This window comes from Aythya ferina (genome assembly GCF_964211825.1).
Source record: "Aythya ferina genome assembly, chromosome: 1".
In the NCBI taxonomy this organism is placed as follows: Eukaryota; Metazoa; Chordata; class Aves; order Anseriformes; family Anatidae; genus Aythya; species Aythya ferina.
This window is the reverse complement of record NC_140296.1, coordinates 83,485,806-83,498,471: the sequence shown is the minus strand read 5'-3', so window position 1 is coordinate 83,498,471 and position 12,666 is coordinate 83,485,806. Positions and strand designations below refer to the sequence as shown.

The 12,666-nt window shown below is 38.6% G+C and overlaps 1 protein-coding gene and 1 long non-coding RNA gene across 2 annotated transcripts in view; one reads left to right on the top strand and one right to left on the bottom strand.

The window, feature by feature from the left end:
- The window catches only part of APOO (apolipoprotein O), a 30,924-nt gene extending 19,646 nt beyond the window's left edge, over window positions 1-11,278 (top strand). The window contains exons 8-9 of the mRNA XM_084492624.1: window positions 8,032-8,127; window positions 10,960-11,278. Coding sequence (XP_084348750.1) covers window positions 8,032-8,100 — 69 coding nt within the window. The 3' untranslated portion in view covers window positions 8,101-8,127; window positions 10,960-11,278. The remainder of the gene's footprint in view (window positions 1-8,031; window positions 8,128-10,959) is intronic.
- On the bottom strand, window positions 3,815-5,850 carry LOC311421094. The gene is made up of 2 exons (XR_014684692.1): window positions 5,711-5,850; window positions 3,815-4,292 (listed from the first exon to the last, which is right to left on the bottom strand). It is a non-coding gene; the product is annotated as an uncharacterized lncRNA (long non-coding RNA).
- Window positions 11,279-12,666: the final 1,388 nt, after the last annotated feature.

The following is a 12,666-nucleotide window of genomic DNA, read 5'->3' as shown; positions in this document are numbered from 1 at the left end:
GACATTACTTTCTTGCCTTTTTGAATGCTAAATTGATACTTTGCCTGTAGAGGTGGTCAAATATCATATACAACAGCAATGAATCGAAGGATTTTAGGGTTGTTTATCTATAGTTGTTTACTTCTATAAAATGCTACGTGTTGTGACTCGATAGTAATGTCTAGCGGAGCAGAATGCAGTGTCATAATTATGCTAGAGCAACTATTCATAAAACTGTAAGGAAAAAAGATTCTATTTTGCTGCTTTTAATGAATTATGAATTTCACTTTCTACAAAATACTAGCAAGTTTCAATATTAGTGCACTATGATCGGTTAAGGATACTTGCTGAAGGTTAGCATTGACTTGTGAAGACATGTTTTAATGTGCATTAAAAATGAACTTGCTTTAATCAACATTATACTATATAATGTCTAGGTCATAATTTATAACTTGCCTGAAGCTTCTGCAGTTAATTATCTTAATGATGTTTTGTTTTTTTATCTGCTAGACATTTCCATTATCCCACAGGAACAAGCTGTCTCAATAGTTGTACCTCTCTGATACAGATAAACAAACTGACTTCTAAGAAATATATGTAGATGGCTCAGTGAATTGGAGTATAAAAGGCTGAAGAATTATGTGAGTTGATAAAATATATTTGAGGGAGAGCCAGTAAGGTTTTCAGGGAATTTTTTAACTGAAGAAATAAAAATTCAGAAGTGTAACGTAAAGTTTCAGTGGTTTTAAATCCACTGCTAGACTTGTTGTATCTTTAATTCCTGATTTCTAAGCAAAAAGCTTGTTCTAAGCTGCTTCTGTTGATAAAAATTGCTGCCCTAGCAGCAGGCTGCTTCCCATCTCTTACTTTAGTTGTTTAAGGCAGCAAAGCAGAACTAAAAGGTGTTTTGAAAACAACTCTGAACCAGCAGAAAGCCTTGGTGTTTCACTGTGGACCTTGTGATTGAGCCCTAGCTCAGAACTGGTAACAGCTCATCCTAGGTTGTCAGTGGTGTGTGGCTTTAATGGTGCTGTTCTGGGTTGTTGGAAACCAGAAGTCCTGTCTGACCAGAACAAGGTATTTGCAGCCCAGAGGTCTAAGAAATAAAGGGTAGCCACTGAGGGGGAGATGCTTTGGAGAGGCAATTGCACTTGAGGTTGCAGGTATGGAACTGAGTTCTCTGGGTGGGTCTGGGTGTGGGAATAGTTCCAAACAAAAGGGTTGGAGAAATGCTCACATATCCTATCAGATGCTGATCCTTTTGAGAATGGTCACCAGTTGAACACTGGTGGAGACCTTCATCAGTGGATACTCACCCTGTATTGGCCCCTGGACACTTGAGTAAATGTACTTGTGTAACTCTTTGAATAAACAAAGCTTAGTCAATCATATTGTACCTTTCGTAAAACCTAGGCTGTCAAAAAATGCATCAAAAAAATAAGCAACATTAAAATATTTCAGAAAGACAAACTGACAGCATCAGTAAGGTTTAGCTGAGCTTTTTATTTTATTGTGTCCTAGGCTTTCAAAAGGAAACACATGGTTGTTATTGGAAGGCGAAAACTTTTGAAGCTTTTATCTTATTATAAGGTTTATTCAAGCACTTGCTACCTCAGCAGAAAAACAAAGGGCATGTGAAATTGGAGAGACCACTAAGTAAACACAGCTCTTTCTCTTCCTCCTTGCAGAGTCTTTAAATCACACCCTTTAGATGCCAAAATGTTATTTGGACAAAAAAATGAAATCCCATTGAACAATTTCCTCTTAAAGTTCATCTAACTGATCAGATGTTACTGTTAACTGTTGCCAGTTAACTTGGTGAATTAGGCAAGAGAAAAAAGAAAAATGTGACTGAAATGAAGAAGCAAGATGAATTGGATGGAATTTCCTGCATTTCAGAAGTTCAGTGATTGCTTACCACTGAAGTATGCAGCCTCTTTTTTATTATTTTTTTTTTTTTTTTAGTTCTCTGAAGTTGTTAAAGAGAGGCTGTTGTCTCTATGCCTTCTAGAGAAGCCAAACAGCAGTTCAGAAGTTGGTGGAGTGAAAAGTGTTTCTGATGGGAGAAGTCTGCTGTGAAACTTCCTTTGGTCTGAGTTTGTGAAACAGTACGAAATATGTGGTTGAGAAGGTGTTTTGGTTTTGCAGGGGAAGGGAGAGGGAGATTTTGCTTTTTTGTTTGTTTTATTAAAGACCGTGCAGTACTGTTCTATCAGGATGTGGTCAGTCACACTTAATAATGAAAGCCTCTACTTTTTTTGTATGTACAAGCATCAGCATGCCACTGCAGTGCAGAGAGGAAGTCTACCCAAGAAACACATTTTCAGTCTATCTGTAATGCTGTGTTATACTAGTACAAAAAAAAAAGTACTTTTGGTTCATACAGCTGATAAGATTCAGCTAATCAGCATCAACTATTCCAGCAAAAGGATTTTGGTTACTGTGTTTTTATTGGAGCTTTTACTGGTATAGAAATGCCAAGGAAGAAAAATAAATACTTCTAACTCTCATGTACTAAAGTTGGCAAAGTTTTCTGGGACAAGTTCTACCCTAATTTTCTACCCTAATCTGGGACAAGTTCTGCCCTAATTTGGCAGCCTGGTGAAAGAATCATATTGGTTTTGTATATTTGTTCCTCATTGCCATAGTAGGCACCTAGATTTCTTTCCTAGTAAAGGCAAATACAAATGTTCCTCTTGAGTTGTCGATACGGCTGTTGTAACCCATTTCATGAAACCATGCCAGGGCAAAAGATGTTATTTTTTGGTTTTGTGTCATTTGCTCTAGCATTTGCCTGTTACTACACAAAGGATCCCTGCAAATAGTCAAACAATATATGGGTGGCTCTTCTTGGCTCGTGATAATTTGTTACGCTGCTCATAATTTGTTTGATAGTCATAGGTACCACAGCTGCAAATAACTTCATGTTTGTGCAGCAGTGGGTCATTAAAATAGATGCAGTGTGTTAATTTTCTGAAGGTTTTATGAGGTAAAAAGCTATGCCAAACTGAGGTCATCATCAACTCCAATCTAAGTTCTGCCAAGAAAGATGAATTCCTGGATCTTCTGCTGCAACATTTTGAAACACTGGCTGGAGTCCCTCCATCCAGCAAGTCAGTCTGTAAAGTTGTGAATACACTATTTACAGTATAGACTTCTGGTATCCTGAAGCCAGCTCGTTGTGGGAAGTAGTTGTCAGGATGAAAGCTCTCTGGTAAAACTATGCAGGTGTCATAAGTGACAATCTGTGTCCACATTTTTTATTTACAGAAGGATGAGACGTTTTCCTAATAAGGGATGGCAGGAATAGTTATTTAGCTTCTGTATACATTACCTTGATATGAAGTGGACAACTTTACTACTTCTTCCTCCCAAAATAGAAGATGGTATAAGAAATGTAGCCGGCTTGTTGATAGGCCAGGTGTATTTTATGGGCTTTGTCTTCTGAAAATTTTTTGCTTACCTGAGTCATATTTGCACCCAAGAAATAATTCCACAAAAATCAGTGGAATTACTGTTAAAATTAATATTGCCAGGTTGTGAGTCTTCAGGAAAAAGCGATAGTGGAGTAGAAGATACGTCCTTCAAACCTTATTTATGCTAGTTTGCAAAATTTATAAAGAATCATATCTATGCCTTTGAACAGTTTTTAAGAATGATGTCTAGTGTTCGAAACACTTCTGAGTAGTCTCAGGCAGCATCAAACTTTCATTACAGGGGTTTCACAATTATGAAGGCTCATACCCTGCAGTGACTTCTTTGTGAATAACTGTTTCCTCTGGCCCATGATGTTATGCAAGATCTTTCTCTGCGCTTTTTTTCTTCTACCTTTGCCTTTTAGTGCTAGCTGAAACTGTTAAGCCAGAGAATTGCAGCTTCTTCCCCTCCGCCCCCCCAGGCTCTCTGTTTAATTCTTGCTGCGTTTGTCAGCTTTAATACCTGTTCTTAGGTCAGAGGGCTGGACTGACCATAGCAGCTGGAAGACTTTTGTGCAGCAACATAACTGTAAGGACTGTAGTTTTATGTACAACAGATTATCGTTTGTTTACAGAAAACTGCTTTGGCATCAGTATTTCAGAGCCATGGTTTAATACAGATGACTTGTAAGTTGTTTGTTTGTCAGTCAGCTCATTTGATGATTATTGTCGAGAAATGCAGCCTTTCTGCCCTTCCTCTTCTGCCTCTGGTCTCTACGCTTCTGTCGTTCATGCTGTACTGTAGGGTTGTTCGCTCAGTGGTTTCGTCTTCAAGTGACAAAGGCTTGTGTTCTGATACCAGCTCGCTTAGACCCAGGTTTTGCTCCAGCCAGTGAGCTAAAACGTAGTGAAACACACAGAAATAGCATTCTCTTCAGTCAGTCAGTTCTCACTTTGTCTCTTCTTTACACTAATCAAAGTGTTTTGCTGTATTTTCAGCTATTTTGGATTCTTCCTCTTGCCATGACACTGAACAGGCACACATTGGCAGAACAGTGCTAGAACTCTACAAACATCCCCTTTTTCAGTCCCTGTTCACTTCTTTGTGTGCTCTTCCCCACTTCCTTCCAATGAGTAGTAAGATCTCGCAGAAGACTGCTGCTTACTGTATTTCTTCCCTTGTTGCCTGCCACTTGGTTGTTTAAACAACTTCAGAAATTGAAAGAAGCTCTTACAGCTTATTGTTTGGTTTTCATTCCTGATCTGTTGGTAGAAACCATCTGTGATTTACCAATACTCCCTGCGTATACATAACGTAAGTACTTAAGTACGTGTGTATGTACGCACGCTTAGTTAAGCACAGCTGCTTGGGTGTTTTATTAAGTGTCAGCTGGTGACAGAGTGCTTCCAAGTGCAAAGACTGCTCAGCTTCGGTGGGCTTGGTTCCTGTACTTGCCTTAAGGAAATGATGAAAGTGGAAGTTGTGGTGTCGGTGTCTTGACTGGATGGCTTTACTGTGAACATCATAAACTGTGATCGCAGCAAACCTAAACTGTGTTTTGAGTATCTTGTAAAATAAAACATGAGCGGATGATAAATTTAAGTGTATAAGAGGTGGGAAAGGAAGAATCCACCCTACATAAAGTTGTGCTTTTTAGAGCAACTTGAAACATGGTAACATTTTAAAGTGCTCCATATTTCTAAGAGTAAATTTCAAGCTCAGCAAAAATCACAAAACTGAGAACATGTTGTTGTTGATTGACTAGGAGATGATGAATAAGGTTAAACAGTGCTGTTATCTTTATTCTAAGCAATACATTGCAAACAAGAGACAGAAGAAAGGGTAAATTATTAATCTTTGTGCTTTGTTTCTACTCTTGTAACTGTTGTTCTGTTCTGGTGGCCAGACTCTACCTTTTAGGAGTTTTCCATAAACATAAGAGACATGTGTGCCTCTTTAGTTATAATTCCCGTGGTTAGGTGCCACTGTAAAGGGGCCCAGCCATCTGCTTGCTTTCTTGCAGAGGGAGCAACAGAAACTGACTTTTGCATTGAAGTAGGATGTAATGTGAGGAGAAAGCCAGCATTTTTGTTTGGTTGGTTTCTTAATTAGACTAAGTTCCTTTTGGACTTTTTTCTTCATACGTAAGTAAAATTTGGATAGAAATAATTTTTTTTTTTTTAAGTTTTGTTTAAAGTTTAGGTCTCAATTCATGTCTGTTAGACACAGTGAGCTAAGCTGACTTTTTTTAATCACTTAAGTATTAAAGCTTTATAAAGAACATCGCGTACAGTCCCCTTAATTCCAGTATTACCTTGGATATCAAATAATGATTTTTTTTAATCCTGTGGAATCCCAGCACCTTGAAGACTTTAGGAGTGTGTCACGGAGATCTGTTACCAGTCACCGTTGAGCTGAAGCTCGCAGTTGTGTAAGAATGCAAAACATTTCCACCCCTGCTGCGGGGTACAGCTCTGACGCGCGAACTCTGTCCACCCAGACACGTTACGAGGTGGCTGTGTGTCCAGCAGAAAGTAGAAGGACCGTGTCTTGAGCATGTGCCTGCTTCTAACAATGAGAATGCCATGGAGGAGGCGGTCTTTCGGGTCGTTGATCTAAACACGTTTTTTGCTCCTGATTTGTTTTGGGTGTGACTGGAGGACTTTGACACTTAGGAAAATTAGGTGTGTTTGCTACCTTTGCCACCTCAAAGGACTTCTTTTTTTGGCTACCCATATTACTGCTTTATCGGTCTCGCTCGCTCTTTGTTGATGTAGTGGGCACATACAGCAGATGGAGTTAAAAGACCTTCTTAATTGATAATTGAGCTAATGAGTTTGTGTGTAAGGATAGGCTGCTTAGCAGTGGGCTGATTTGAGCCTAGAACTCAGGCTGATAGATCAGCAAAGACAAGCCCTGTGATGAGACCTACCAGTCTCACAGATACAAAGGAACTGAGCAAAACCCCTATTTTCCCATAGGTTTTATTGCTAGTTGTCTTGGTCTGTTTTGTTTTGTTTTGTTAGGATGAAATAAATACCTTACCTAGGTGGTGGTATTTTTTTTTTTCCCACAAGTCAAGACAAGCAAGTGGAAGAACACAGAGCCCTCTGTGAACAGCATATTTTTAGTTCATTTGTTCAGAAATGAGTAATCCCTGAGATGAGGCATCATGAGTCAGACTGTTCATTGTGAGTTGTAAAATGTCGTAATTTGTAAGTTCCTGTACCGGGAGGATTATGGAGTAGGTCATTGCTTTGAAATGGGTGTGCTTTGTGGATGTGATTTCATTAGCTATGAAACACCCAGGATAGTGATCAAAAGAATTTATTTTTTTTAAGCAGGGGTTAGCTTTTTAAGATCTTGCTAGACATATTTTGAATAAGAACTTCAAGTATTATCTCCATAATCAAATCTTGGTGTATTGGGTCCGTATCTCCAGCACAGCATATACTGGTCTCGTATATATGTATATATGGCATATATTTACCATACCATATATATATACACACACCATATGACCATATATATATAGTCTCATAGACTCAGTGCCTTTACATAGTGCTTAATGTGTAGTGGAGTGTAAATTCAAACCATCCTGTGTTTTTGTTTGTTTGTTTTCCAATCTCTTCTGCATTCTTTTGGTATATTTTCCATCACATTTATTTAAGGCATATTGATAAAAATCTGCTTTTTAGAATAAAAAGAAAGCATAACTTAATTTTCATGTTTCAAATATAAGAATAATTGAGGTTGTGTGTAACCTCCAATCATTTCATCCATCCCCATGTTCAAAGCAGAGCCAGCTTTGAAGATAGATGTGGTGGCTCAGGTTTTGTCCAATTAAGTCTCCAAGGGTGGAGATTCACCAGCCTCTCTGGGTGACCTGCTCCTGTGTGTGATCAGCACAGTGGTATTTTTTTTTCCTTATATCTAGCAAAATTTTGCATACTGCAACTGTGTTCTGCTGTGAACCTCTGAGAAGAGGCTGGCTCTTCCAGATATGCAAATATTCATTAAGGGTGGATAGCAATTAGATTCCCCCTTTGTCTGGTCTTCTCCAGGCTGAACAGACCCAGGTCTCTGTCCCGTATGTCACGTGCTTCAGTCCCCCAGCTGTGTGTGTGGCCCTTTAAGTATTTTCTTTATTGATATCTATTTAAAACCATAATGAAGAGAGTGTTCGTTATAGCATACTTGGCAAATAGATAGACCAGATGCTCTAACAAGCCTCTCTTCATTCTTTGATTTCTATAATTTATTTCAGAGAAAGTGTAAGGACAGTCTTTCAAAGGATATGTGCTAAAAGAGGCCTATTGTATAAATCCACACAAATTCAAAGAATGCAAAATAGCAACCACTCTGTGGGAATTCATCCCCTCTTATTAATGTAGGCAAAAATGAGTCAATTAAAGCATTTCTGTTGAACTACTTGTTCTGTCAAATCCTTTAATTGCTAAGCTAACTACAGGAAGACTGAAATCCTAGGAGCAGTTTGAGAGATCATTTTTGGGGTATATCATAATGAATTAGCCTCATCAACCACTTGATTTTGCAAAAGTTTTTGTTTCACCTTTTTAAAAGGTCTTCTGTTGTAGCAGAAATATTAATCGCGATTGTCTTTGCCACCTCAAGGGTGATGCAGAGGGTGACAAGCCCCAGGACATCCGTGCTGCTTCAAATGAAGAGCGAGCCCTGAAGTAGAACACCAAATCACTCGCCATCAAACAGGTAAAGGCTAAAGGCTGCTAATAGCTGCAGCAGCAAAATAACCTGGAAAAGCTGAACATCAGGTTTGACTTGTAGTTATCTTCTTCATATTGATGGAATGGAGAAGAGAGGTAACAATTTCTATTTTATTTTTATTAAACTTCAAGTTTGTCCAGAATATGCATTCTTCTTAACAGTGCTTAAGTTAAATGATCTAAATTCTTCTTTAGAGCGTAGAAAGTAAATGTAAATGTGTCCTCTATGGGTTATGAATTCTTTTAACAAGGCCTTTTTAATATGTTGTTAGTTTGTTTTTTTTCTTCTTCTCTTCCCATTTCTGGCCCCTGTAGCAAAAATCTCTTTGCTGTCTTTGTCACAGCTGTACAGGTGTGAAGGAGGGGAGAGGAACCTCTTCCCTGCTCTTACATTTTCTCTGAATTTTTTTCAAAGTCAGGGTACATTTTACAGCTTGTAACAGTCCGTGGTGTGCCTGACCTTTTGTGTTGATGCATCTCACTAATGAGACGTGCTTCATCAGTTGGGAACCAGTGATGGAGGAAAAGGAGGCAGTGTTTCCCAGTTCTCCGAGACAGAAACTAGAGCTGAGGCTCCAGTTCTGGTCTGACTTTGCTACTGGGTTGCTTTCTAAACTCAAGCAAGTCCTGTGATTGTTAAGGAAAATAAGAAAACAAAACAAAACTCTTCTAACTTCTAAAAGTAGTTCTAATTTGTAGGACAAAAATAGCTGTGTGTCTGAGGCTTATCACAAATGGTAATGTAACTGGAGAACATTTAGGACAAAACATCAGATTATTATCTTCTCAGAGAGCAAACGTTAAGGATATCTTTTCTGAACATGTTTTGTAGTTGCTTGTTTTAGTCCTATATTACTTTCATGTTATGCTAAGAATTATTTTTCATCAGAAAATGATTCTAGCGTTGTAGAGACTTCTTTGGGTTTTGTTCAGAGTTCCATTTACCAGTAAAATTATTTTTTCCCTAACTGACAACTGTGTAAATAGAGTCCAAATTTAGGAAACTGCACCAATTTTTTCTTCCATGCGTCACCACCAGTCATGAATGTTATGCAGATGTGATGGAGTGCACACATCTGCTGAGCAGCAGCATTCTACCATTACACAGCCAGCTTTAACAGCAAAACTAGTTTCTAATGTTGTTTCCATTCATGAATTTTAATTGCTATGGCTAGTTCTCATAAGGGGAAAGGTATTTGAGTGGCTGATTTACTGAGTACCTTAGTTTTCCCTTCAGATATAGGAATTAGTTTTCTTTCAGAAAACTAAAAGTCTCTAAATGTGTTTTGCTAGTATTTTATACAATAACCACATAAGATTAAAAAAAAAAAAAAAAACATGAAATAGGAAGAACAGTCTTGTTTTGAGTAAAGATATTCAGGAAAACCAAGTGGGAGGAAAGCTTCTCTGAAATTCACTAAAATATTGTGCTGCTGGTGAGTTAGGATAGAGCTACTAAATAATTAAAAAGCCAGGAAAATTTGAAATTTTCTTTATGTGGGACACTGTACAAACACTGAGGTTCAATACAAACAGAAACCCACAAATAGCTTTTATTTTCTTTCAGCATTTCTTACTACATGAACATAAATTTTGAGGAATGCTTTTTAGTGGCTGCTGTCTCAGATGCTGTTGTCTTTCTTTTTAAGGAGTTAAGAGTACTCAGATGTTAAAAGCATCTGGGTGCTGCTGACTTTGAAATCTACTTGCTTTGCCCCGTGTTGTTTCTGGAAGAGATACATAAACACAGCCACTAGATTTTTGACCTAGAACAACCGGATGGTGAAAAGTTCAATTCCGTATCAATTTCCATCTGTTCTGTGGGGGTGGCGATTCGTGCCTTCTGCCTGAAATCAAACCTAGTTATTTAACTCCACACGCAAGTCCAGATGTTTTGTTGGATTTGAGTGATCCCAAAGGTTGGGCCACTGCTGTGATCTGTGAAAAGACGTGTTTGTTTATTCTGCATGAGATCAGTCATGAAAGTCTCACTGTATTTTAAACCGTTGTCAATGCTTCTAGTTGAATCTGGTTACTAAAATAAACACTCTTGCACTTTCCTCATAAGGATTTGCCCTAGCGCGGTTCCTTGAATTGTGCTTGGCTGACAATTCACAGAATCGGTTTTTCTTGGAAGCAGCAACATATTTCTCCATTCCAAAAAATGGCAGCACTGCACTTCCTTCAGTGCATGTTTGTAGTTAATAATTATATGTAAACTACGGCTCAAGCTACATCCCTTCATGGGAGAAGCAAGTTTTAATTTTACCCAGCTGTTGTGCTGAAGAGTTTCTTGAAAGTGACACCAGCTTGTGTTTTTCCATGGCATATGTCACTTTCACCCTGTTCAAGTTTTATTTTTATCTAATTCCATTTGTTCCCATTAAATTACCCTAGATTTATACAGAGTAAGTGAGATTACATAAATGCACTTGATGGGAATTAAAAAGAATTCCATTTGAGAAAGTTGATTTATTACAAAAGACTCCAGTTGGGGTTTTGTTGCTATGAAGTGTTCTTTCTCTTCTCTATTTCTATACAGCTCAGCTATAGGAATCAAATTCTCTAGAGCAGAGATAATCATTAGTGATATACTGTCAATAATATGAATATTGAAATCTCTGTACTAGAATTAAATTTGCACCGAGAGTGTTCCTGAAATAGAGTTTGATCAACCTGCAATATCAAAGCAAAAAGTTATAGTTGCACTTCAACAATGGAAAGAAAAGGCCTATTGTATCATAATTCTGCTTTCTCCCTCCCTTTCCCCCTTATCCTCTGTTCCCCCACCCCCTTTTTTTTTTTTTTTTTTCTTTAGGTGAATAAAAATACAGATGCAAGCAACAATTTCCCAAGAAAAAGAGGAAAACCATCTGAATCCATTTTGATTTTGAATGTGACTAATCTGCCTTCCCTCTCAGGAAAGATTGAGAGTGTGCTGCTTGGGCTTCTGGGATGGAATCCGTGAAAGGACATTACGTTTGGGTCAGTCTCGATACCCAAATCCTCAGTTCTGCGGTGGGACTCAAGTTTGCCATGCTTGTCCCATTGCAGGAGCGGCATTGCAAGTAGCAAGTCTCAAAATTCTTCAGTCTTGTTATTATTTATATGTAAAATAAAAATCCAGTTGCATAAAATGGTCATGATTTCTTTTCCTCTTCCCGTCTTCTTTAAACTCGTGTGTGTGACCTTTATCCTATGTATGAAAGGCTCTTGAGATGTTGTTGACAATGCCTCTGTTTTTAACAGTGAGGAAAAGGTTAAAGTAGCACGATGTTTTGGTTAATGTTAGCTCATAGAATTATGAATGAGAACAATTACAATGAATCTTGTGTTTTGTCTGAGGCTCCCCCTCCTTTCTATACAAATCGTCTGCCTCATCAGTGCCAGTGGAGGTATATAATGAAGCATCTGTGAGCTCCTGTCTGGTGGATGGATGGGAATGGAGCTGTTACCGTTTGTTCTTGTTTTTGCTTGAATGCACAGCTCGATGGGAATCAGAACGTGGCAGTGGTGGGAACCAGCTATAGAATAACTTGGCTGTTTCCTCATTCCTGGCTAGGGGAGGGGAGAAAAAGCGAGGCGAAGGGAAATATAAAAGGATTTCCAGCATTTTGAAATCTTTGCACAATAAAGCCCTTTCATCATTTGTGGCTATTTCCACTAATCTGTCTTGGTGATGCTTCAGAAGATACTGTAATCCAGGTTAATTGTGCTGCTGCACACGTTACTGTAATCCAAGTAGCTCAGAACTTCTGAAGCTCTGTTGGTGAGACTTAAATGTTCCTAAATTAATCATTAATGAATACGAGGAAAGTGGGAAGGTTGGAACTTAGACGAGTGCTGGTACAATACATAGGTTATCTGAAAGGAGCAGGCAAGAAAATACAAAGTGAATTGGATTTAAAACATTTGCAAACATCTTTGTTGTTGCTTGGTTGGGTATTCTGGCTGGGCATATTCCACAAACTTGTAGAGAAAAACGAATCTTGGCAATGCAAACAACAGTCTGTGTGGGCATTATAAAACAGGCGGGTTCTTTAATGCAGGCATAAGGCACGGAGTCGCCTCAAGCAGAAAAGCAGTATCTCGCAACGTGTTCGGTGCTTGTTTTTGTGAATCCTTCAGGCTGGGGAAGATGGGATGTTGATTTAGCAGAGGGAGCTGAAGCCTTGCTTGATTTTGCTGGTGTAGTTTCAAAGAGGCTTGGGAGGATCAAAGTAGTGTTTTTGTCAGTAGTGGAAAGGAACCTGGGCAAACATCAGTTGAGCTAGAACTGCTGTTACACCACTCTTGCAAGACAAGCATAGGTTTCTTTCTTCCCTTACAGACAGACCTTCCCTTATGCGTTCTCATATCCTAAAGAAAATGAGCTACCACCAAGTTAGGAATACAAATTTAGATACCTGTGTTCTGTTCAGTAATACTCAGCGTATGCCACGTTGGCATTTAAGAAGATAATTACCTGGTAATTCGGGTGTTCTGACCCCCCTAGACTCCACCAACCTGTGCTTTCTCCTCATTC